Genomic DNA, 25181 nt, shown 5'->3' with positions numbered 1-25181 from the left:
ATAATGATTGCTTACATTTTTTACCTTCAAGAACAGTGGAAGAACTAATAGAGATGATGTGTCTGAATACTGTAAAGGTATCGTTGTCATTGCTGTAGTGCAGTGGCTGCTTACTTCCTCACTGACATACGTTCCAATACCAAAATATCTGTGATGAGCAAAGATTGGCTGATGCTGTTCCTGCTGGGTTCATTTAGTGTCCAGGCTCTAGGTTTGGACAGGATTTGAAGTGTCTCTTCTTAAACACACTATGAAGAAAATACTGCAGTTAAAATGCAGTTTTGTACTAAGACGTGTTGCTGAAATGGGGGAAATTGACCCAGATCAGGTCCAATCACATCACTAGCTGATGCATGTTGACATACTATTCACTGAGGCTGCTGGCTGTGGTGCACTCTGTGGTTCATTGTTGTTTCAATCATTTGGCTAGGTTTGGTGTTTTTGACAGTTGGAGCATCCATTACCAATACAGAGCCATCAAAAACTCCTGGAACTGGCTCTTGTCCCTGTGCTGAAGTCTTTGTTGCAGGGCTGTTATTTAGGATTGCAGTAACGTCTGTGAAGGATTTAATACATTACTAATAAGTGTCAGTGTCTTTATAATTACTTGGGCAGAGGCTAAGACTTGTTGTGGTTAGTTTATAACTGTCTCATTTCAAGATGCCTTGGCCTCTGCTAGAGTTTGAGTCATGAATCAATTGATCCATGAGACTTCATGTCTGTGACCAAGCCTGTGAGGATATTAGGGTTTGTGTCTTCTCTTGAAGTTGCTTGCAGTGTCATCGCAAACTGAAGTGTCACTGAGGATAATGTTTTGAAGTGGAATTGACCCCTGAAGAGAATGTTTTGATTTTGGAGTAAGGTCTGTTTAGGACCCACATAATGAAGACCATTCCTGTTGGAAATACCACAAATAACCGTTGTCCTGTGCACTCCCCGTCCAGCTTCAGCCCTGTAAAATGAGTTCTTCCCTCTCTTCCATACCTAGCTTGGGCCCCGGTGTGATGTTTTGCAAATGTGCATTCTTGGACATTTACAGGGCCCCTTTTTCTCTTGAATTCCCACTAGCTTTCTGGCAATTTTGAAGCATTTTGGAACGGAGTGCAAGAGAGAAAGAAGAAAATGAGTCCACATAAGGTTCAGATTAAATTGTGTTGTGTTGCCTCTTTTTTCCTCCTCCCTTCCCATCGGATGTTTTCATAACTAAACCAAATGTGTGCTTGGAGTCAGCCAAGAGCAGTCAGGAGAGAGAATCCCTAAAGCAAAACGTTAAAGTCACATCGTTGAATCAAGTTTCCGCTGCCCTCTGGGTGTCCAGGCTGGACTCACAGCTCTGCGGCTTATGAACCTCGTTTCCCTCTGGTTAGACTATTTCTCTGTGAACCTTTTCATTAGTGCTGGCAAAGCGCTAGATTCACTCTAGACATTTTCAGATAATTCTTGGTGAAATATTTATTAAACATTTGTCAGCTGCACTTTTCAGTCCTTGAGGCCTGTGTGCAGCCATGCAGTTGACTGGACCCTTTAAACCTGCTGTCAGTCTGTGCATAGAGCAGTAAACTGTAAACCTTAGGCCCTGGATTAAGGATTTAAATCGAGACATATTTTTTGTATACTATGCAACACTTCAGCACCAAAGTTGTTATGGAAAAAGCCAATGAAAAATGTTTACTCTAATAATGCATCTTCCCTTTGCAGAAGACCTACACATGCTAGTCCTCTTTCATATCAAGCCGCATGTGTTTTTGTGTTTGTAAAGTTTTTCAGTTTTTCTATCTTGATTTAGAAACCATTTTATTAACATTCACCGATATGATATAAACATTTTAAGTGCATATATATTTTTTGCTGATAAGTTTAATTTCTGTTGCATGGAAAGCTCAATAACTAGTCGTAGAGGAGCCTGAGGCCCTCCACCTTCACAGGGCAGGCGGCTGATGGTTTGGGTTTAGTGCATATGGTGTTGTGGCTGGTGCTTCTCATCTCCCTCCTCGCTCCGGCTTCCTTCCACATCCTGTCCTGTCTTGCCTCGTCCCTTCCACTCTGGCCAGATGTTTTTGTGCAGTCTAAGCAGCCCCGATCTGAAGCATTAATTCAGATGAAGAGCTGAAGCAACAGCCAGGTGGAATAATGGGATGTTTAGACCTCTGGGGATTGAGAGCAAGAAGAAGGGCGGGTGGACGGGGAGAGTGAAAGACATCACACACTGAGAGCCAGGACTGGGGAACAGATTGACCTCAACGTGGTGTACTCATGGAATATAAACCTGCTTGCATTAATTGTGTTTCTCCTTCTTTTCTTCCTCTCTCTTCCTCTGTCTGTCTGTCCCTCGTCTAGTCGGATGGGTCCTGGAAAATATAAACAGGATGCAGTCTTGTCTGATCGTAAATCCCCTCTTGTCTGCTCCCTCGCCCCCAGCCCTGGACCACGTCCGTTCCCCTCCAGCACTCACCACCTCAACTCCTGCCCAGAGCCCCCTCTTTAGCTCAGAAGAGGAAGCCAGGAGTTTATGTGTGTGTGTCTGTGTGTGTGTCTGTGTGATATGTACACATGTGCATTGGAAATAGTTGTCTAATGTACTGTTACCCAACTCTGGAGTTAGAAACGTGGTTGTGGGTTGGTTTTGTAACTACTAATCATTGCTCACATTTAGTGTGTTGTTCAGGCACAGAATATCCTTCCTGCCACCTGTAGGGGTTAAATGTGCACAGCTGGGTGCAAGCTGATGTGCACATGGTGTATTTCTGTGTTGTTGTAGCCGTGCATTTTTTTTTTTTTTTTTTTAATCTTTCTCACACATTCTTCTCTGCCTATTCAGTGATGATTGCATGCAGTATTGCATCCAGATCTACTTATACGACAACATAAATTGAAGGAAATTACAAGCAGAAAAAGATGTGTGCACTTGCCTGGTGTTCTCAGCAGAGTTGTGGATGTTAGCAGCCTCCTGTGATGACCAGCACATCCAAAAGTTGTCCTTTTATTTTGACCATAATAAGGCACGAAAACAAGAGAACATCCTCTTCGCTGTCACTGTGGTCGGATTCAGGAATTACGTTTCTGTGTAGCTATGACCCTGATACACACGTCTCTCTGTGGAAATCTGACATTTTCATATCACAGATAAGAAACAAATATGCTAAAATATGGCTCCTTTAAGTAAAACATCAGACAGATGTTTCACCTCTGCAGGGACGGGCCTCCCACCGAGTATACCGACTGCTCAGTCTTGCATTTCTGCTAGCATGATGCAGGAAGAGCATGCACGCTTGATAAACTTTCATGTGAATAACTGCACATGCCTTCTGCTCTTTAAAGAATATGTTGTATGTGTGTACTCATTCATCACTTTTGTATATTTCAGAGCTGTGTGTGCCAGGATCAATTTGCTGTGAGCCCTCTGCAAGGCCTAACAAAGACTCCTTCTTTATATTGACACGTCACTGTTTGTTTTGCTGTTTTATTGTCGTTGAGATGCAGAAGAAGAACTGAGGTTATTCAAACCTTAAGCACTTCAATTACACTTCCCTTCCCTTCGGCCTCCTCTCTTTTCTACCCAGTCATTCCAATTATTTTCTCCATCAAAGGGGGAATTAGCGTTCATTTTGAGATTTACATTTGCTAGGTGTGTATCATCAGAAGCATGTACAAGCCTGAATGTTGTGAGTGAAAAGTTGGACTGAGCGCATGTGGGTTTGGAATGAAAACCCTCAAGCCCTAGCATTTTTCAGGCAACCAAACACCAGCTTCACATCCCTTTTATGCCTCAAATCACAGTCTTTTGTTGTTTAAGATTTACCTGTCCTTTGGCACTTTTTTAAATATATACTTCAACACTGATTCTTTCCATCTCTATAAGCCATGACATAGCTATATTAGTTCTTCCTAAATGTTTGCTAAGGTCTGAATTTATTCATATGTTTTATTTCTACAGGTTTGCATGCACTAAAGCAAGCACTGAGAAGCTCCCACCAACCATCAGACCAGCAGTTGATGGGGACAGTGACAGTCACCCTACAAGACCTGCAGTGGGCCATGTCCATTGTGAAGCCCAGCGCCATGAGGGAGGTTGCTATCGATGTCCCCAAGGTACTGTAAGCTCTGTCGATTACCAATCCCTGCCTCTTGCTTTCATTCATTCATGCTTTCTGCTCATTTGTGCACCTGCTCTTTCTCTGTTTAAAGCTGTCAACATAATTTGGTTTGCACAGTTAGTGAGCATTCAAAGAAATGTCCTTTACACTCACGTTCTGGAGAAAGTTTGGTAACAACTGCAAATTTAGTTTGACCGTTCAGTGACAATTAGAAAAGTGACGGAGCAAAAATAGAGGCAAAAAAAAGAGAAGAGGAATTCAAGGAATCCAGCTCTTCAAAAGATGTACGCATTGTAAACAAGTAGAATATGCATATTAGCAGCATCACAGTATCACAAGAATCGCACAATCCACTTCTTAAGTGAGTTGCAACATGAGCAGACTACCCGAGCAGACTTGCTGATGATGCAGTAGCTAACTAATACATACATTTAATAGGGCGACCACCTAAAGAAGCAACAATGCAGAGGACAAAGACTTGGCCACAGCTTTCTGCCACCAATAACTGATGTCTTGCTAAAGCAGGTAAACAGTGACTTAAAGAGAAAAGAGTGAGTGAGCGTCTCCATCTCAGCTTGAGATACAGTCAGCCTGAGTCCTGGAATGTTCCCCAGCCTGTAGGAAAACAAGAGCGAGAAGAAAGGAGGACTATTTGGTCCCATTTCAACTGGAGCTGCGTGCTACATGTCATAGAGAACTCAAGTCACGTAAGAAAAAATAAAAAAAAAAACAATCAAGAGACGCGTAGATTGTAGAGACCCTCCCTTCACATGCCTGCCTGGTTTATGGCATCATCTTTACTGACAGAATCTGTATTGGATCCTATGTTTGTAATCAGCGTTTGTAATTTAGCCTTGCAATGGCCCCAAGAGGAATCAGACTTTACCCCATACGGCCTTTTGATTCATTTACAGTACGAAGCAAATTTATAACCCGAAAACGTCACCACTTTTCACCACAAGTAAAAACTCATCCATAGCAACCATGTCTCCTTTTTACCTCTAATGCACATTCAGAACATCCCTTAACTACTTCTTGGACCACTAACCACTGAATCACCAACACTTAAAGGATGGGGTCAGGCTGAGGAAGACTGGAAATGACCCCTTGGCCATCTAACCCTCCTCTGCAATGGAGATGAATCACTTTGCTCTCGGTAAATGGATAAAGAGGGAGTGAAATGGGGGGAGGGAGGGGAAGGAAAGATGAGAGGACAGTGGTGAGACTCCAGGATGTTTTGGACTTTGCATGTGCAAGACATAACGGACAGGAAGAGGGCTAACATCATCCTCTACCGGTAATTGAAAGCAGATCGGGTCGCTGACGGTTATAGCCAGCAACCAAAAAAAAAAAACAAAAAAAAGAGTAAGAGGAGAAGAAGAAATGTCCTTCCTATCCCTTCACCCCCTCCTGCCTCTCCTCTCCTCTTCTCTCTCTCTCAACACTCTGCACTGAGCTCACCCAGAGACGCTCGGTCCTTGCGGCCGGTTCCTGGAAACAAGAGAGAGCAGTGAGTTTGGATCCTTTTTTTTCCCCCTAGCGCAGCTCAGCTGAAAGGCCAGCCGCAGAGCCCCGGACTTGATTATATCCACATGAGTGCAAACATTTGTTTCTAATCCATTTTATATAAGAAACTTCCAGTGGTGCCGGATGAATACACGCCTCGGGTTCCATGGAAACCTTCTCAGATCACGTATCCAGAGACTTAAATTTTACAGCTTATGCCTCTTGATTTACATTATATTTACATATACATAAATTGACAGTACATTCTTAATCCTTTGTTTGATGACAAGACATTCTTTGTCTTTCCTGTTTACCCAGCACATTTTTTCTTTATCATCTTCCACCGTGCAGTCATCCTTTAATATTTTCATTTGCCAACTGTATAACAAGCCCATTTATTTATGTGTGTGTGAGAGAGAAGTCTCCCCCCCCCCACTCCCCTTTCCATCCCATCAAAGGGCCAGAGCCTGCTAGGCCCCTTATAAAGTTCAGAAAACAACAGTAAAAGATAATAACTGGGTCTTGAACAGCAAAGGAGGGAGTGAAGACGGGGGGAAAAACAGCACAGCAAAGTGTGAGTCAAAACTTTGCATTCAGATTCCACAGACACCTCATTTGTGACAAAAAGCATCTTGCAATTAAAGTTACTTTTATATTGTTCTTACTTCCAATGACTCCAGCAAGTCTACAGACACTTAACCAAACACTAAGGGGTAAGATGAGACTTTAAAGTGTTGTATTGCACATCTGCTGCTTTGAGACAAAGGGCAAGTAATTGATTTGTGTTCAGATGATTGGCAGGTTGGAGGATGATGCCGGGAAAAGAAGATGCTGGAGGCCTTTAAATCCCCAAAACCACAAATCTGGTTCAGATAGCGGGATTAGATTGTAGGTCATTCTAAGACTATGTGATGTTGTTCTGTGCCTGATGAGACAGGACTGGCTCCACCGTATTGTCTACCCCTGTTTACCACATAGAGACATTTCCTATTATTTTGGTAAAAGCTGTCGTGTCACAAGTCTTAAATTTTTACTTATGTTTGGTAGATCTGACATGTCGCATGTCACGAGGCCTGTTACACCCATTAGGAAAAATATTTTCAGTTGACTCATGGTTTCAGCCTATTGATTACAGAGCATTTCATTTTTTTCATTGAAACTGTACCGTTTAATTATAATAATGCAGCTACAGGCAGAGAGTTTTGAAAATGTAGTTTTTTTATAAACACAAACACTACAAATCCCTGGGCCTCTCTCCATGTTTTTTGTTTTTTAAGTGAAATATTAAAAGTTGAATGCACCATGAAAGAAGTTAGAAGCAAAAGTAATCCTGAAAAACAGCCAGCTCAAAAATGTTAGATTTGCACCACTTACATGCAGTTGAATGGAAAGTAAAATATGATGTGTAATAATAATCATCCAGCCAAGTCTAAATAGGCTTTAACATATTGCACTGTCCATAAAATTATTGCTTCTGTAGTTTCAAACACAAAACGTCTTTCCTTGTTTCTTTACCCACCCTCCTGATTCCTCCGTTTCTCTGTCTGTAAACCTATTTTACAGTTTGCTTTTATCTCAGCTTTTTTCATTTTATTCATCTCTGGGCCTTGAAATAGGCGTTCTGGTTTGCTCGCCTGCTTCCGGACTATCTCCTCATCTCTACAACACTCCCCTCACTCCCCTCGCTCTGTCCTTTCCTCTCTCCTGCTCGACTCTGTCCATAAATTGTTCGGTATTTCTGTGGCCAGACGCCAGGTTTCCATTAGGTGCTTCATTCCCCGGAGACGGCGCCGGTGGCCTGGGATCTGTTACCTCTGGATGGGGAGCAGAGGGAGGAGGGTAATGGGTGGGGGGATGAGCATGTGAGAGAAAGGGAGGAGGAAATCATAGAGAGGATGTGAGAAGAGAGAAAGGAAAGCAGCGTTATTTAATGTAGAGACTGAAAGATGAGATGATAGTGAGAAGAAAGCGAGTTCAGTAGAGATTAGACAGATACACAGAAAGATGTGAGGGACATAGATGGTAGGAAGGTGGATGAACACTGTAGTTACATGGACATGTGACATTCTGCAGTAATCTGATGAGGACAACTAAGGATTATTTTACCGACTAACGATTTAGTCTATAAAATGAACAGTATCCATCAGAACCCAAGCCCACAATGTTTAGATTATTTTTGTTCCACCATCAGTCCAGAACCCAGAGAAATTCAGTCCACAGTAAATGATCAGGGAAAACCAGGAACTAGGAAATAGGATTTATCAGTCATCAAGATTGACTGTTATTTAACTAACTGATTAATCAGCCAATTGCTGCAGCACTAAATCTGGTCTCTTTAATGTTGTCTAATTAAGGAACCTAATTTTAATGATCTGAGGATTAGTAGAACCTCTATTATCATAAATGCATATACACAGAACCAGGTTTCTAATGACATTTAAAAAAAAAAAAAAAAGCATCTTCATGTTCATGTTTTTACACATATTTTCCATTTATGTGCAAAAAATTGTTGAAATGCAGAAATACTTTTGAAAAAAAAGTCAAAAATATTAAGGAGAAGTTGTGATGCTTGGCTGAGGGGGAAAAGATGGTACACTGATAAAAGCAATGTCCCAAAGTATCAGAATAAGGTGCATGTGGCCTATGCACAGTTCACAGTAACCAGTTCACAGCAATGCGTGCACACATAATGTACAAATTCCTGCTTAATGATTTTGCCCAGTAACGTTGTTTCTTTGGTTCATGTAAACGTAATTGGAGAAAGCCAAGTGTGGGGAGAAAGGAAGAAACGCAGCAGATAAGACAGATAAGAAACAGAACGAGAAAGGGGCCATTATGAAAAAAAGACAGATGAGGAAAATATTTAAGCTAGGAGTGAGAAAGAGGGATGAAGGGATAATGCAGAAAAGAGACAAGAAGTATGAGAGAAGGGGATTTGGATGAGGGTTTCTCCTCCTTATCTGCTTTATCTCCTCCGGTTGTTCGCTGCCGGATTCTCTCCCTCCCTCCATCTGTCAGACAGGCAGCTGTTAGCCAACTCCCTCTGTTGTTGTTCTCTCCATTCAGAGTCTCCCTTACTCAGCCCTCAGGTTCTCCATCTCCTTCCAAATATGCTTTTATATTTCTCTCTTCTCCCCTCCCCCTGACCCCGCCATCAGTCTGAAAGAACTCACAGTTCTTTGCCGTTTACTTGGGTGGACAGAAAGTATGAAAGGTCACCCGTGTGCATCGGTTACATGAGAACATCTGTAACATCAGTGTAGAGTCAGAGTTCATTTGGACTGTTGCATTGACTGTTGTGTTTGTGTTGAGGCAGCCACAGTTTACAACTCTGTGGTACGAACGAACCCAAGTGACGTAAAGCCTTTTTAAAGGCATGGTGATCGTTTATTAAAGATAAATACATATGATGCTTTCTGTTGAACTGCTGTACAGTTTATTGTGACTGATTAGTCACTGAAGTATTCTACTTTTTCTACTGCTACTTATTGTTTTTCTTCTTTTTTTCCATCTTTTATTATTATTTCTTATTACTGACTACAGTTTCCCTGTTCATCACGATGTTGTCTCAAAAATAATAAGTCATAGTAATTCATTCTGGGAAACAACAAATACTTATGTATAATGGATGCCGATACTGGATTTCCACATCATTGCAAGGTCATTGTAATTGAAAAAGATGTTTATTGTTTAGTTTATTGAAGAACACAATTCTAAATTGATCTTATCATTTCCTAAATCCAGGTTCGCTGGTCGGATGTAGGTGGGATGGAGGAGGTGAAGCTGAAACTGAAGCAGGCCGTTGAGTGGCCTCTGAGGCACCCCGAGGCCTTCATCCGTATGGGCATCCAACCACCTAAAGGAGTCCTGCTCTACGGGCCCCCAGGCTGCTCCAAGACCATGATAGCCAAGGCTCTGGCTAATGAAAGTGGGCTTAACTTTCTGGCTATTAAAGTAAGTAGAGACTCTAGTTGACCTGGTCACCTTTTCCTCCATAACACCTGTAAAGTTTTACACTTTGCATTGACTCTTTGACAGTACAGATTATACTGGGCTGGGTTGAAAGACGGTCTCTGCAGGCCTGGATGCGGTCTGACTGCCTACCTTCCTGTGCAGAGAGTTTCTTTGTCTGACCTTTGACCTGGTGTTTGTCCCCTCTCATTCATCACCCCCATCCTCTCTGCCACCATGACTGTCACCCGTGCCTCCCACCCATCCAGACCTGGCTGACAGATATTGATTGATCAGCTTGTTGAATTGTTTATCAGTGAATATTTTCAAAGCTGTTGCCATGTGAGACAGGAAGCTTCGACAGAAGCTCTCAACCAGCTTCATTAAGCAAATGTTGCTGTGACCTGCTGTTGTTAAATGTAGCTTTGTTTGTTGTTTTTAACAGTGAGGTTTTCATTAAATGGTTACACACTTACTTTCTTCACTTACTTGACTCCTCAACATCTGTGCTTATCCAGAACAGCTTTAGACTGAGCGTTTATGCAAATTCCCTTAAAGTCACTTCCGTTGTCACAAATGCATACGTTAAATGTTTTCGCTTTTACTTGTAGTCATTGCTGAAGTATTTATTGTGTTTGATACAAAGATGAGACTTAAGACTTAAGGGCTTTACTATAATCTTGTGAAGCAGGTTCCGTGTCATGGGGAAGTGTATTTGTTCTATGAAAATGCTAAGAAACATCCTGTCCCCCTGTTGAAATCTGCTCTCCAGCATCTGCAATAACAGTATCAGGTTTTTCCAGTGCAGCAGTTGCTTTGACATAGATACGTTATCCACATTTAAATGTGGATACTTTAAGGCTCAGCCTGTTTCCTCTGTGTGAATAAGCCCTATTATCATCTTGTCAATTTCAGTTTCCTCCCACTGCAACCACTCAAACACACTCACATCCGCAGATGAATTCATGCGCACAAACACACACTCGGCACAAACACAGCTTGCATCTCTACAGTGTCAATAGTTTTAAACTCACCATGTCCAGGCCTTGGCGCTGCCACAGAGAGGAACCTGGGATTAATGAGTCAACCTCCACACTTACTGCAGGAGACAAAGGGGCTGGGAGTTAAGTGTCGTCTCCTCCGTCAGCCCAGAAGTGTTGAAAGGGTGGATTGCAGGGGAGGAAGTTCTTTCTGAGGGTTGAGTGGATGTTTATCTGCTTCTGAGTGAAGGAGTAAAAAGTTCAAATCAGAAGAGAAGAGGGAGGAAGAGATTCAGAAGTAGTAATGGGAATAAAATTTGTGATGGTAGTAATTGTTGGGTGCAGTAGTAGCGGCAGGGTATTTGTAGACAACGTCCACACTAAGCCAGTTCAATCTGAAGAACACAGGTAGTTTGTGAAAGCAACATGCAGCATCAGTGAAAGGTTTCAACACACAGCAGCGTAGCTGTCGATTGACGTTTGTTTATTTCTGTTCTCAGACAACAGACACATAAAATAATTATTTGGGTGAGACTCATTCTGTAAATACTAACTGGTTACCAGTAACTACCTGTGTGTTTTGTGTTCCTGCTGCTTGCAAACATCTACACACACCACCACCAGGTGATACTCGCAAGGCACAACCGTGATCAGTCGTGGCAGCCCTGGTGATGATTGCAGTTATTTATCAGCACTTTAATAAACTCAACAATCACCTGTAGGAAACAGTTCAGTACTTTTGTCTTAAACATTTCATGTTGTCATGTCTTTTCACTTTATTACCATTCCCATCTTTTCTTGCAGGGGCCAGAATTACTGAGCAAGTACGTTGGGGAGTCTGAAAGAGCTGTAAGAGAGGTAACGTCCCTTACTGGATTATTACAATGACATGGTTTAGAGTCGATGAAGTGAAGTGTCTTGGTCACTTAACTCTACCACACTGTTCAAATTGTAGTTTGAATATTTTTAGTAGTTTATGTAATGAGCGGATGGCCGGACATGTCACGTATGGCATTAACTAGTGCTGTGTTTCCTGTGTATGTTTGTGTGCACTTCTGGCTGAGGTTGATTCATTGCTCCTGATTTGTCCTGTTTTCTTCTACATTGTTGCTGACGCTGCTTGCAGGTGTTTCGGAAGGCGAGGGCCGTCGCTCCTTCCATCGTCTTCTTTGATGAGATTGATGCTCTTGCCAGCGAACGAGGAAGGTACAGTATGTTCCTGTTCATGTTGGCGTAGAAAGAGGTCTGGAGCTAGAAAAAAAAGATGCAGTAAGACTACAGAAATAATGGCAAAGACAGTTCCTTCCCATGTTATAAATATGCATTTCCTCCCTCAACGTTCCTTGGATAATTGATCATTGTTGACTGCTGCTTCTGTCCAGTGTTTACTATTTTCAGCGCTGTGGTCATTCATTGTCCAGTGATGACAAATACACAGTCATCGCTGCGGTCTGCTTGAATTCAGCCTGTCCACACATTTCTCACAAAGATTCACTTATGAATAGATGGAGCAAACATCCCAAAGAGAGTTTGTATGGCTGCACTATCAAAGCCAGCCACTCAGTTCCCATGGAGTCCTCTTAGACTTTTGCGGCTTCTTGCTACTGGCGAGCACAGAACACAGTCTTGTCCGGAGGCGCTTTAGTGGGATGGCACTGGGAACATCTGTGGCTTAAAGGAAGGAGGATGGGGGGGCGGACAGAGGACTCAGGCCGGAGACGCACAAACCCTTCATTGTGCCCTTCCACAGCAGATGGGGAAGGCCAAATATGCAGCGTGCTTCCTGGTAAACCATATGATGGAACTGAACGTTGTACGTGGGAGCACAGAAAGGCCAACGAGTCATCCTTATAACTTTTGTAAGACGTCTAAGCATAACATTTTGACATCTTTGTTTCTGTTAATGTGACGCAGATCAAGAAGAACAGCAAAGTTATATTTGTAAAAATCTTTTTCTATTCTAATCTTACTAGAATATTAGAAGAACTTATGCCTTTTCAAAACACACATGTGGTTGATGCTACTAAAACCACAGTAAGTACATGGCAAGATATTGTCAGATTAATTTTATGTGTTTTATACAGTCAGTATTCAGTCTTTAGCTATTTTTAATGAGCAGTCTTCCATTTTGACCACACGTTACAGAACTTCAGACCATTTTCCAAAGTCTGGAGCCGAGTTTTCATACTTGTTTGGTGCAGCCTTGACTCATTTCCAGTGTTCAGGAAGCGACTCTATTTCAACCTGTCCTCATCAATCAGCTCTCTGCCAGTGGGACTGTCGAGTTCTCTCTGCGTTTACACTATGATTGAGCGTCCCTCTCCTTATCTTGATGTTCAATTTTGCGAATGCACTCTGCGAGGACCGACTGTGACTACACCCAGCCTTTCACCACTAACACAGCTCGGTGAGAGAGCTGTGATCGACATGAGGCTGGAGCTCTGCCTCCAGGCCACTCGCCATTCTAAAAATGCACTTAACACAGATCTATAAAGGTTATTTATTGGTCTTCACTTCCTGCCAGGTTTAATGAGTGAAGTGACTCACGCACGTCAGCAAGAATTCAAAACCGTCACAACCAAGCCTTGGCGCTGTTGTGTACAGTGTGTGTGTGTGTTTCTTTCTGTCCTGGGACAGGAGATGAGAAGCAGTCAGCCTGTTTGCCACACTGGTAGAGAACGAAGAGACAGAGGATAGAGGAGATAAATACGAACAGCTTAAGAGAGAGAGGCAGGGATTGATTGACAGATGACAAATCAAAAACACTGTTGTCTAATTAAAGGAAGAATCTCTTATGTTCAATCCTCAGAGAAGCGAAGATAATAAACATAATGAACAAAACTGGGTTTAAACAGACACATTTCACTGGAAGGCAGAAATGTTTGCTTTTCATTGCACCTTTTCTCTCATCCCTCTCTCTCTTTCTATTTCATCCCATCCAACCTTTTTCTTTCCTCCTTTTCTTTCTCCCTGTCGTGTAGTTTTTCTTCACATCCTCTCTACTTTTTCACCTCATATTCTCCCTCGTACCCCTTCCCTTTCTCCAGTTCATCACCCTGTCCTGCTTTCCCACCATCCTTTTCTCTTCGCCGTCTCCCCTCACCCAAACTTTATTTCCCTCTCCCTGCCTCCCCCTTCATATTTCAGTGACAGAGCTCCTTTGTGTTGCTCTGCAGCCTTGTGTCTGCTAATGATGTCTGGCACTTCCGCTGGCCCTGTCAACAGAGACTGTGTGTGTGTTTGAGCTGGAAATGGTGGCTGTCTGCACTGAGCTATGGAAAATAACCACCTTGTAATGCAGTGTCTAACACAGTGATGAGTTTCTTAAAGGACAGGGCTGGCAGTATTCTATGTTATTATTGTTTTTCACTTGTCAACAAATCTCACAAAAATCATCGCAGTTGTAGCCAAAGCCTGACGTAGCTTATTCCTCTGCTAGTAGAGCACCATTGTTTTCCACAAACTCTTCAAAACACATCAATGAGCCACACTGTTCCCCTGTGTGACATGTGCCTTCATTACCATGAATGTGGGCACTGTAGTTTGGCTCAGTCTAGTATATGGTTCACCCTCCTGCTGCCTGTAAATACTCACTCTGGTAAAAAAGAATGTGGACTAATCTATGGCTTAAAATCCATCATCCCCATGAAATGCACTGTTTACTCCTGTTTGAGAAATATTTGCAGAAAATGTCAAGGGCCAGTGTCTGTTTTAAGAAATCACTGTCATTGTCAGTTATTCTTTATTAGATTTGGTTGACAATAATAAATATATTTTCTCAGCTCCTGTAGTGTAGTAGGACAGCTGAGGGTTCTTCCTGGGAGTGATAGACTCCAATCTGGGTTGGGTTGACGACACCTGTGGTCACCGATAGTAGTGACAAACACAGGCATTCATCTATACTGCTTATCCTGTGGGGTTTCAGGTCACAGGAGACGTTGGGCGAGAGGTGGGACATCTATCACAGGCTGACGCATAGAGACACACAAACATTCACACCATGACAAAGAAAGAGCAATTTAACACCAGGATGAAAAGCCGTGTTTTGCTGACACTTCTGCCTGTTTCGCACCACACCACATGCTTCAAGACGCTGCGAGTGTTGTGGTGAGAAGTGTTCTCGGTTGCACTTGCAGTCACACCCAGCACTTGATGCCGCAGTACACCAGTACATCGCTGCAGCAAAGTTAAGCCACCAGATGTTAGATCGCTCTTAAATAACACATGTTTTTTTTAGAGTTCAGCTCAACGTGACACATGCATCAATCAGCATGGCCACAGATACACAGCGAAGCTAACAGTGATTTACTTTGTTTTAATAACCGAGTTTGAAGAGCGCTGCTGTCTGACACTGCAGTACTGAACTCATGGTTCATTGTCGTCTTCCACGTTTTGTGAAATGATGAATTTGATGAAACCCGGGTGAGATACGCATCAGCATTTCCAAACTTTGCCAAATTGGCAGAAGACAGACACTGCATTTACAAGTCCAAACAATATTTGTTGGCTTTGTCTAAAGAGCAGCTGCTTTATTTGAAAGAGGTGTCCTGTTTTCTGCTGCGTTGTTTTCACTTCGCTTCAGTAAGACGTCATTGGCAGGAGAGCTCACTCTTGCTGCCAAAGTCTTTTTGAGAGGAATTGCACTAATGAAAGAATCTGCTAACAGAGTGTCACTGAAACTATGCAAAAGTTCCCTACAAGTATTCAAGAACTGGCCACTTTTCATCATTGCATAATATTGTAAATATTAGTGGCAATGAGAAAGTTTAAAGGCATGTGTTGTAATCCTGAGAGCAGGAACTTGGATCCTGCACCGTGTTTTTATCATTAATCCACTCATTCATTCATCACACGCTCATTTCTGTTATTTGTTTTTTCCCAATATTTCCCTGATTTATTTTCTATACATATTTCTTTTGTTTTCATCTTCAGTCCTTCACAGTATCAGTGACAATATCTTTCCTCCCAGCCATCAGTCATCTAGCTGGAATTAATCACTTTATACCATCAATGATATTCTTTTCCCCAGTTTTTGACTAATTCTAATACATTAGAATTAACGCTTGTCCATCTTTCAATCCAGCCGCCCGTCTACACATCGATCTCATCTCTGTTTCCTTCGCTCTCCATCCTGTCAACTCATCTGTCTTATGTTCTCATCCACCCCTCAGCTCCTCGGCCTCTGGAGGGGTAGGTGACCGGGTTCTCGCTCAGCTCCTGACAGAGATGGACGGCATCGAGCAGCTCCGAGACGTCACAGTGCTGGCTGCCACCAACCGGCCCGACATGATCGATAAGGTAAACAGACGCCGTCTGTCTTTATCTCTCTTTCCTCCTCTTTGGTCTGTGATTGATAAGGTTGAGGAGATGTTGTGTGTGTACGTCTCCTTGTCTCCTCTGCTCCCTCCCTTCCACCGTTGTACATGATTGATAAGGTTAAAGGTCACGCGGTCCGGACTTCACCATCTTCAACTCTCTCCTGTTTAGATGCTGTCGCTGTGTTGATTTCATACAGTTGAATTTGATGCTACAGAGGATGAACTTCTTTAGGTTAAGGAGCATTTTTCTGAAATATATTTGGAGCTTTTCCTTACACCACGACCTAGTGCGAACAGGACGCCATAGAAAACCGTTTGCATAGAAAGTGTGTTTGCACTCATACAATCTTTTCTCTAGTGCAGGGTTTCAGTAGCTGCTTCCATTTTGGATCTCATTCTCTACGCTGATGCTGACAGTGTCTTATTAAATCTGTTTTATCAGTCCTTGCGGTATGGCCTTCGGGATGACGGTGTCAGTTTGCTAGTCTAGCCTGAAATATCTCAACTAACATTTGATGAACAGTCACGATTTTTGGTACAAACTTGGAATAATTGTGGAGATACCCAACCTTCTCTGCAGGGGCCATCAGGAGCTTGACTGTCTTGTTTATAGTGAAATATCTTAACTACTGGATGAATTGACACACAGATATCCATACTGCCCAGACAATGAACCCTAATGATTTTAGATCTCCTGACTCCTGATCTCACAGAGCTGCTAGCAGGAATCTTTTAACAGAGCAATGTACAAAACATGAAGCAACATTAGCAGTTTTCCATCTTTCAGCTGGCACTTGCTCTTGTCTTGTGAAAACCGTGACTTTAATCCATATGACAAGTTCACATTTACCCCAACTGTTTTATACCATATTAGTTTTGTCATATTGAAATTTTAAGCTTATCTACTGTAACGGTTTGGATCAGGATTTTAACCAGTGGTTAAAGTAGGTGCATTAATGTGTCGGAATCATTTAATGAACATTTGACAGCTGCTGCAGTTTCATCTATTTGAAACCGACTCTACATGGAAGTAAAACCTTTGTCTCTTCTTCCTGTCTCTTGTCTTCCATAGCAGTTATCTAACATTCATCATTCCTCTGTCCCTGCTCCATTTTCCATTTTCTACCCTGTTATCTCTTTCTCTTTTTCTTTCCACCCACAGAAGCTTTCCTCTGTGGATTGGTCTCCTATCCACCAATCTCTGTCCTAATGAAATTTCCTGAGTGCTAATCACAGACTGAGTCTGTGCCTTGTCTGAAAAGACAAGGGAAAGGAAAATGTTGCAGCACCTACTCAGCCAACCTTCTGCCTCTGTCTTTCCCTTGTTTTTTTCCTCTTTGAGTCCTCCACTACTTTGCATGAAATACTGTAATAGTACCAAGTCTGTCACTAGGTTCAACTAATTATTATTATTAATAGTAATTAACAATAAGAGCATGAAAACCTAAAGGGTAATTTCAGTAAAAGTAGTTTTACTGTCGACTGTCGAGTATTGAGGATGGTTTCTGTTGAATTAACTCACAGGCTTCGTACCTCAAGACAAACGAAATGTGAACACTAGTTTTTAATGTTAAGTTTGCAAGTATGAATGAAACTGAAGGATGTTTGTTTTTATCTTTTGCCATAGTTTTTCCATTTTACCTGTGGCAAGTTACAGATACATGTAAATGTAAATGACTTAACATATGCTTTTCACATTGTACATTCATGGTTTGATACAGGATCTTTATTAAATTATGGCTTTTTATGAACAGTGATAATCTTAATAGCTTGAAATAATATTACATATCTCCTCTGTCTATGTTTATTTGCTATTCCCTTGTTCTTTCAGCTGATACATGTAATGATCAATTTTTATTCTTTGTCTTCTTTCTACTACATCTAAACATAATAATCATCTGATGTAATCAGCGTCACATACATGTAGAAAATAGCACCAGGAGTCGGCACAACTGTAGTTGTTTCATGTAAACTGGCAAATTCTCACTGCAAAGCATTTGGCACTTGGATATATTCCTTGGACAAAGCCTCTGCATACCCCCTCCCCAGACACTCCAACCCCTCCACATTTCTATCCCACTTGCAGAGAATTGATCCATTGCTGTGGTGAACGAATAAGAACAACTTCCTCCACCTCTGCAGCTGGTTGCCATCTCATTTCAAACTTTTTTGCTGGTGCAGAGGCTTAAAAACAGCCTGAGAGTTTGCATGAATATATCTGTGGCCGCAGAGTAGGAAGGGGGTCAAGCCCCTGGGTGGACAGATGGGAAACCCCAGGCGTCCCTCCACGAGCTGCCCTGCCTCTCAGGAAGTGGTCTCCTGGGCAGCTGAGAAATCAGATTACACCGTCCTGTCCGCATCCCCTGCAGTGTGTGTGTGTGTGTGTGTGTGTGTGTGTGTGTGTGTGTGGGTGTGTGTGTGTGTGTGTGTGTGTGTGTGTGTGTGTGTGTGTGTGTGTGTGGGTGTGGTTGTTAAGTCATTTGAATGACCCATGCAGTCCCACTTTCCTTTACCTTTACTACCCCTTCACCACCACTGATGGTGTCAGTTCACACCGGGGTTGGGTGGCATTACCATGCCAACAGCAGGATAAGATGGGACAAATGAAGATTAATGGGACACTCAGATGTCAGTGGAGTCATTGTCAGTTGTTGGTGGAGTAGAGGAGACTCCTGGGGGCCTCAGCTGTTTGATGGACACGGTGAGAGGAAGAGAGGGGAGAAAGTCCTGTTTGGTTTGAAAGGAGCAGACCTGCTGTCCATCTTTCAACTGCTGCCACACGACAGCAAGACTTCCTGTTTCTTATCAAGGTGCTTCTGAGTCAGAATGAGGTTGTTTGGAGTTGGGAAGCATTTTCTCAGTGTCAGAATAAAGTCTGTAAAGTATAAATAAGACAGTGAATGAGTGAACAACCTCAGTATAATATGTGGTCAGGTTCTGATCCTGTTTTAATCACTTTTCAAATCCAAATTGTCATCGCTTACTCTAAAATTGCTATATTATTAGGGCTAAGTCCTTATTACCATTGAGATGGTATAATCATATCGTGTTGTGATACTATTGTCATTACTATTTCTGTCCATGCTGTTTTATATTTGCCTGATATCATTTTCCTTGTTCCCTTCTGACTCAGCGTCCATTGTGCTCATCAGACATGAACAGCATTTTTAATAATGCTGAACATTACCTCGTGCAGCACATCCTGTCCTGTCGCACGTTCACTGCGTCAGCTTCAGCTTCACAGACACTGACAAACACGACCAGTGGCCAGACACAATGTGACTAATGCAGCTGAATCATATCCTAATAACTGCAGAACAACAGGTAACAGATTTTTTTTTTTTTTCACACAGGCACACAAAGTACTTCCTCTCATCTGTGTATGGCAAGTGATAAGTGTGATGCACATTCTCACTTTAACTGCAGCCAAACCAGAGTAATTTGTTTCTCTTTCTCTGCCCCCCCCCTCAACGCACACACACACACACACACACACACACCTCCTTCCACCTCAACCACCTTAATCTTACTTCCTCTTTCCTTTGTATTGTGCCAATCACCCAGGCCCACCTCTGACCTGCTGTGACCACTCTGTGGTGATTGATTAGCACCACCAGGAATATTTATCCAGCCAGTTCAGTAGGAAAAGCCCCCAGCACTTAGTTTGTGAGGCACCTAAATGTTTGTACACATACCTGTAAACACACACACACACACACACACACCCACCCTCACACACACACACACACACACACACACACGCTCATACAAGTTGTCCCTTTCACTATTTGTAGTTTGTCAAAAAAAAAAAAAAACAAAAAAAAAAAAAAAAAACACCTTTAGCTTTTTGTTTTTCCTTTTCCAGTTTGTTTGTTTTGTGAATCCATAGGTGGGTTATTGCTCAGGAAAGACAACGTTTGTTGTTTCACTGAATGGCCTTTCTGTTTACCCTAACGTGCACTAGGCGTCATCCATGCTATCAGCAGGCAGGGCTACTTACAGTGGGGAAGATTACTAGCAGATGGCTCTTTGTTTGGGACCAGAAGTTACCAACTGGGCTCTTATCAGATCAAGGGGCCAAAACAAAACAGAAGCAATGGAATTAGGCGATAGAATAGATTGGATGTGTATAAGAGCCTCACTACATTTGCATTTAACCTGGCTGCATTGTGCATAATACAGTGACAGCAAATACGACTCCAGCTTATAATTCAGCAACTGCCATCATCCTATTCATCTGGTTGTCTACAGTTACAGTTGTGATTTCACTGGTTTGCCAGTATTTGCTTGAGAACACGAGATCACATCCTCAGGACCCAAGTGCTTTAAATATTATTTTATAAATATAACAGTCAGATCATGTTTCTGCAGGTCTAACACTGGCCCACCCACTTACAAATTTCCTCCCACAGTATTGTCTGCTTATTTAACTCACCTTGTTGTGGATGAAAATGTGCCAGAATGGGTTTGAATCATCAACAACTCCCCGGGCATGTTACCATGTTAGAGGAATGACAACAAATAAACGGTTGTAACCACCTTCCTTCCTGAGAATGCTGTTTGCCTGATTTTTCTAGAAACCATGAAAGTTAGCTTTGCCTTAATTATTTAGTTTTTACTTTGCAAATTTGGCTGCAACACAGTAAAAATAAGCAGAGTCAACTGAGTGTGGCTGCACTAATACAATTTAAATAAACCTTAAGGGTAAACAAGTTATGACACAAAATCAAGCAATTTTATAGTTAGTCCTTAATTTGTGCAGCAACATTTTTAATGATCTAATTATCATTTTATAGAATACTAAACATCCTTTATTATTAATTGTCGTTCCTGTCGTTGTTGTTCTAATGAACAGATGGTCTTGTTTTCTCTGTCAACTGAGTTTCTGTATTTTCTTGTCTCATCATGTGTACAGACTCCTCCCTCTGAAAATCAGCCTGTTGTGCTGTAATGTGGCTTCTGAACAGGAGATGGTGCCAAACTTGACTTGGGTCAGTGTTTTTGACAATTATGTGCAAAACTGACCATTTCTGCAGATTTAAAAATACAAAGTGTTAGAAATGAAGGCCTCCAGGCTGCTGAGTGGATAAAGTAATAAACCTCTGCAGTTAAGGGTTCAGTCCTCACTGTGGACAGCTTATTGCAGTCACTTTAAATTGGCTGTCAGATGTTGCCAATTTTCTTCGTGGCTGACAATATCAGGACAGATGTCACTAAATGTTTCATTTTATTTTATAGCCTGTACTGTTGTTGACTCTCTAACTATTTTTGTAATTCAGTGAAATGTAGCTCTGTGGCACGATGTATGACACTGAAGCATAAAGCATAGGGCCTTCTGACATATTTTACGAGCATTCGTGGACTTGTGGTCTTGTGTCCTAACATACTTCCAGTAACACAATCTAGCACTGTAATTGTGCAACATGTGACTCTTTCAGGGTCACGGTTTAAAAGTGTACTCATGCCTTTTTTTACAGTATATATTTTTTTTTATTTCTATTTCAACACCCATAAAAAAATCACCATTTATATCTAATGAATGGATCATATGTTCCTTCTACAGTTCAGTGTGATTTCAGATGGTTGCACTGCCTCCTCTTAGTCCTCCTGTCCTCGTATTAACAAGTATATGGAGCATTTTCGTAAAAGCTGCACTAATTTGAAAAATCTTCTGTGACCGACTGGGATGTAGCCGGACTCATACAAAGTAAATACCTCACATTGGGCCAGTTTGAGCAGCCTGAACATCTGTCAGTGCTTTCCTAGCTAGTCTGGACGTTGCTAATTGTAATCACAGTTAAATTCCACCAGGCTGTAATTAGTGGGCCACTTGGTAAATATTCAGGCATTAGCTAAGAGGAGCTTTGATATCCTCCTCCAAAACCAAACCCTGTTTTTCTGTCTTATTTACATTTACAGCTCACATCAGTGCCTCTATGTGTGTTTGTGGCTTTCTATTCATCTGTGCTTGCATGCTGGTGTCCCAGATTTTAATCACTGATGTTTTGCGAAAGATTTACGCTTTTGTTATCACCTGGCTGGTGAACCAGAATGGTGGGGTTTCCCACTTCATGACTGCAGAGAACATGTCATATAAGTTATAAATCATATTAAAGAAAATGATGTCGGACTTCATACATGGTCAAATATGACATCCCAAGTAGTGTTTTCAAATTGCTTGTTTAGTCAATTCACCGTCATATAAAATCGAAATTGCTATTTGACAAAAAATGATTAATACAGAGTTTATTCTCGAAAATGGTTGTTGACAAAACACCTCAAGGCCCATTTCAAAGCTACTGTGTTTCATCCTCACCAGACAGAGGCATCTTTCATCACATTAAAACTTTCTCTGCAAACATTTCAAAAACATTTTCTACATTTTGTCTTAAAAGTGCATTTCAGTGTTCATTCTCAGCCTTAAGAAAAGTTTTCATCCAAAGTTTATTGATTCATCGACTAATCGAAAACACTAGTGTGCTTTTGTTTGTGTGTCTTGACTCATATGAATAGTTCTTAATTCCTTCTTCCATAAAGACAGTACGTTATGACTTAAGTGAAGAAAGCCTCCCTTCAACACTCAAAACATTTCCATCTTTGTTATGCGGCCTCGCTCCTCAGAGTTTCACTCCGTGAATACCTTTTGTTTTGCCTTTTCTTTGGCAAACCCTCCACCTGAGCCAGGCCTCACCTCAACAGGAAACAACCCTTAGCTAAAAGAGCAGCTATAAGCCAGCCAGTCAAAACAGGCCATATTTTATTTTGTGTTGGACTGACGTTATCATCTCCCAAGCTTTGCTGGGATCGCTGTTGGTGCTGTCTTAAAGGATTAGGGCTTATTCACTGTTTTTTCCTGACTACACCGTTGTGAATAGGGCCTCAGTGCTGCAGTACAGGATGTCTCGCTGAAGCTGAGCTGAACTGTCGATATTATCCACACTGTTATTAGTGTCTTTCTGTTAAATGTTGTTTTCTCGTTTTTCTCACTTAATCTTGCTTTTTAACTGTTTTCATCCAGAACATGCATACATCTTTAGCGTTAGCCTCTGCTTAAATATTCTTCCCTCACTATCTCACTGTTTTCAGAGAATTCAAAGTATTTCCTCCCCTGGTTATGTTTCTAAGATGCAGTAATGAGATGGCATAGTAAGAGTTTTCACTTGTGGCTTAATGAAGCTATAGTGCAGAAAGAAAATAAAAAGTGTGTGTCTGTGTCTTTGCAAGCAAGTAATGGGATACCACCTAGGGATGGATGAGCTCTGGGAAGTTGTGTGTGTGTGTGTGTGTGTGTGTGTGTGTGTGTGGTGCAGGATCCCCAGGCAAGTATCAAACTTCAAGGGCTGTATTAGTATCAGCTTACACGTGTGTATGCATCCAAGAATACAGCCACGAAAAGCCTAGAATCTGAGAAAAACCTGCATGACCAGACTAACTCTGGTTATGTAGACTCAAATGATTTTACTCAGTGGAAGAAAGTGACAGAAGACCTTCTTGTAACATTAAAGGGGTTTCTGTTCTGATGTAATATAATAATACCTGCGGTAGAAAATCCATTTTGAAACTGTTGGAAGGAGATTTTATCCACATAAACTATAAAAAGTACATGCAGTAAATTTAAGAGTTGACAAGAGGGAAATGTTACGTTTCATACGTAACAACGTCTGTTTCAGGAAGAAATGCTCTCTACGTGGACGTGACCATGCTTAGAAATTGATGGACACTCTGCACTTTTACCAACTACTCCTCTGATTGTTGAGCAAGAGAGAAAAAGACATGAGGATGGTGCAGGGAGGTGTGAGTGTGTGTGTGTGTGTGTTGAGGGGGGTTGTGTGGAGAGGAGGGAGTGAGGGAGGGTTAGGGAGGAAATGAGGGCTCTTTGTGCTCTGCTACCTGGCAGACATCTCCAGCATGTGTCGTCTTGCCTCTTGGCAAGCTGAGACCACCGGCGCCCTTGGAATGCTCTCAGTTCAGGAAATCTCGTTTATTCTCATAAATGCTACTAGCCCTCCTCCTGCAGTACTGCTGGAGAGCTAGTACAGTTTCCTCTTTTCATGTGTGTTTTTTTAATGTTACTTTATCTTTTTGTATATTTGTTTTGTCTTCTGTTCATCTCTGGTATATTTCAGATTCTTCTATACTGTTTAAACTGAGTTGGCTGTGCTTTTAACATGTGGTTGGATTTAGTAACACTTGTGGGCATTGTTACAGATCAATGAGCATAGATATTATAACAAATCACATACACCATGGTCGCACTACATCCATTTTGTTCACCCTTAATAGGCACACTAAGTACACGGTCTCTCCTACATCGCGGCATCCAATCGATTGCTGACCAGCCTCCCCGTTCAAATCGGTCTGTTCCAGTTTCATTGCAGATGCTCAGTTAGTACAGAGCCACATGGTGGCCCAGTCAAGATTACGATGATGTGGCAGACTGACAATGGCTGGTGCTGGATGATGTGCATGACTATAAATATGACATATTCCAAAGACAGTCACAGTTATTTGTTTTTAGGACTAAGACCCCACATTCTACCTTGAAACATTACACGCAGTAATCTGATCTGATTTCACCTTTGAATAAAATACCCCACTCAAGAAATATGAAATTGTTTAACAGGATGATTGTTAGGTAATGTAACATGTGCCACCTGAAAGGACACCAGCTAGCTGGCTTGGTCTTTCTCAGTTCTGTATACTAGCCAGAGAGAAAGGGGTCATCATTCACCACCATGAGGATACAGTCGGACCCACATACAGAATAGAAGCTGGTAGGGGGGCAACTGGTGGTGAAACAAATAATACCCCCTTTGTATGTTCCAAATATCCCCTGCAGAAGCCCCCTGAGCCAGGCTCTCTGCTCTGTGGATCACTACATTAAGAGCTGCTTACAAGTGGATAAGGTGTAAGTTTTTTTGGGGGGGGGGTTGAAATGGGAGTTAGTGGAGGAGGAGAAAAAACAGGTTTGTGCTCCATTTTTGTTCACTCCAACAAGGTGCAGTGCCATGTTTGGAGAATGGCAAAACAAATGAGCTATTATTTGCTGCATCTTCTCAAAGATGACGGGACAACATGTGTGTCCATTACGCTTCAGTCAGCAACAGTGATCACGCTTGATATCAAAATGTCATATAGATTAAAAGAGAGAGTATTTGACTTGAAGAAGTGTTTCTTTGCTTTGGTCCAGACTGATCCACTGGAACCTGGAAGTGCATACTAAATCCTTCTGGCTTGTAGCACCCTCTTGGTCTTTGTATTCAACATTACGTGATGAGTGGACTTGAATGTCTCCTTTGAAAACTAAAATCAATTAGTTGATGATTTTAAAG

The 25181-nt window shown here is 41.9% G+C and overlaps 1 protein-coding gene across 3 annotated transcripts in view; it reads left to right on the top strand.

The window, feature by feature from the left end:
• afg2a (AFG2 AAA ATPase homolog A) overlaps positions 1 to 25181 on the top strand; it is an 87532-nt gene that overhangs the window by 11192 nt on the left and 51159 nt on the right. For 2 of the 3 annotated variants that reach the window (XR_003297185.1, XM_026330895.1), the window contains exons 11-15: positions 3935 to 4089; positions 9345 to 9554; positions 11336 to 11389; positions 11658 to 11737; positions 15703 to 15829. Coding sequence is in view for 2 of the 3 variants with exons in the window: in XM_026330895.1 (XP_026186680.1) it covers positions 3935 to 4089; positions 9345 to 9554; positions 11336 to 11389; positions 11658 to 11737; positions 15703 to 15829 (626 nt within the window). In the remaining variant the exon portion in view is untranslated. Of the gene's footprint in view, positions 1 to 3934; positions 4090 to 9344; positions 9555 to 9638; positions 9880 to 11335; positions 11390 to 11657; positions 11738 to 15702; positions 15830 to 25181 lie in introns of those variants that run through there. The other variant, XM_026330896.2, reaches the window with a different exon arrangement.

This window comes from Mastacembelus armatus, chromosome 10 (assembly GCF_900324485.2).
Source record: "Mastacembelus armatus chromosome 10, fMasArm1.2, whole genome shotgun sequence".
In the NCBI taxonomy this organism is placed as follows: domain Eukaryota; kingdom Metazoa; phylum Chordata; class Actinopteri; order Synbranchiformes; family Mastacembelidae; genus Mastacembelus; species Mastacembelus armatus.
Note: the sequence above shows the minus strand (reverse complement) of the source record. Positions and strands in the feature narration are given on the sequence as shown.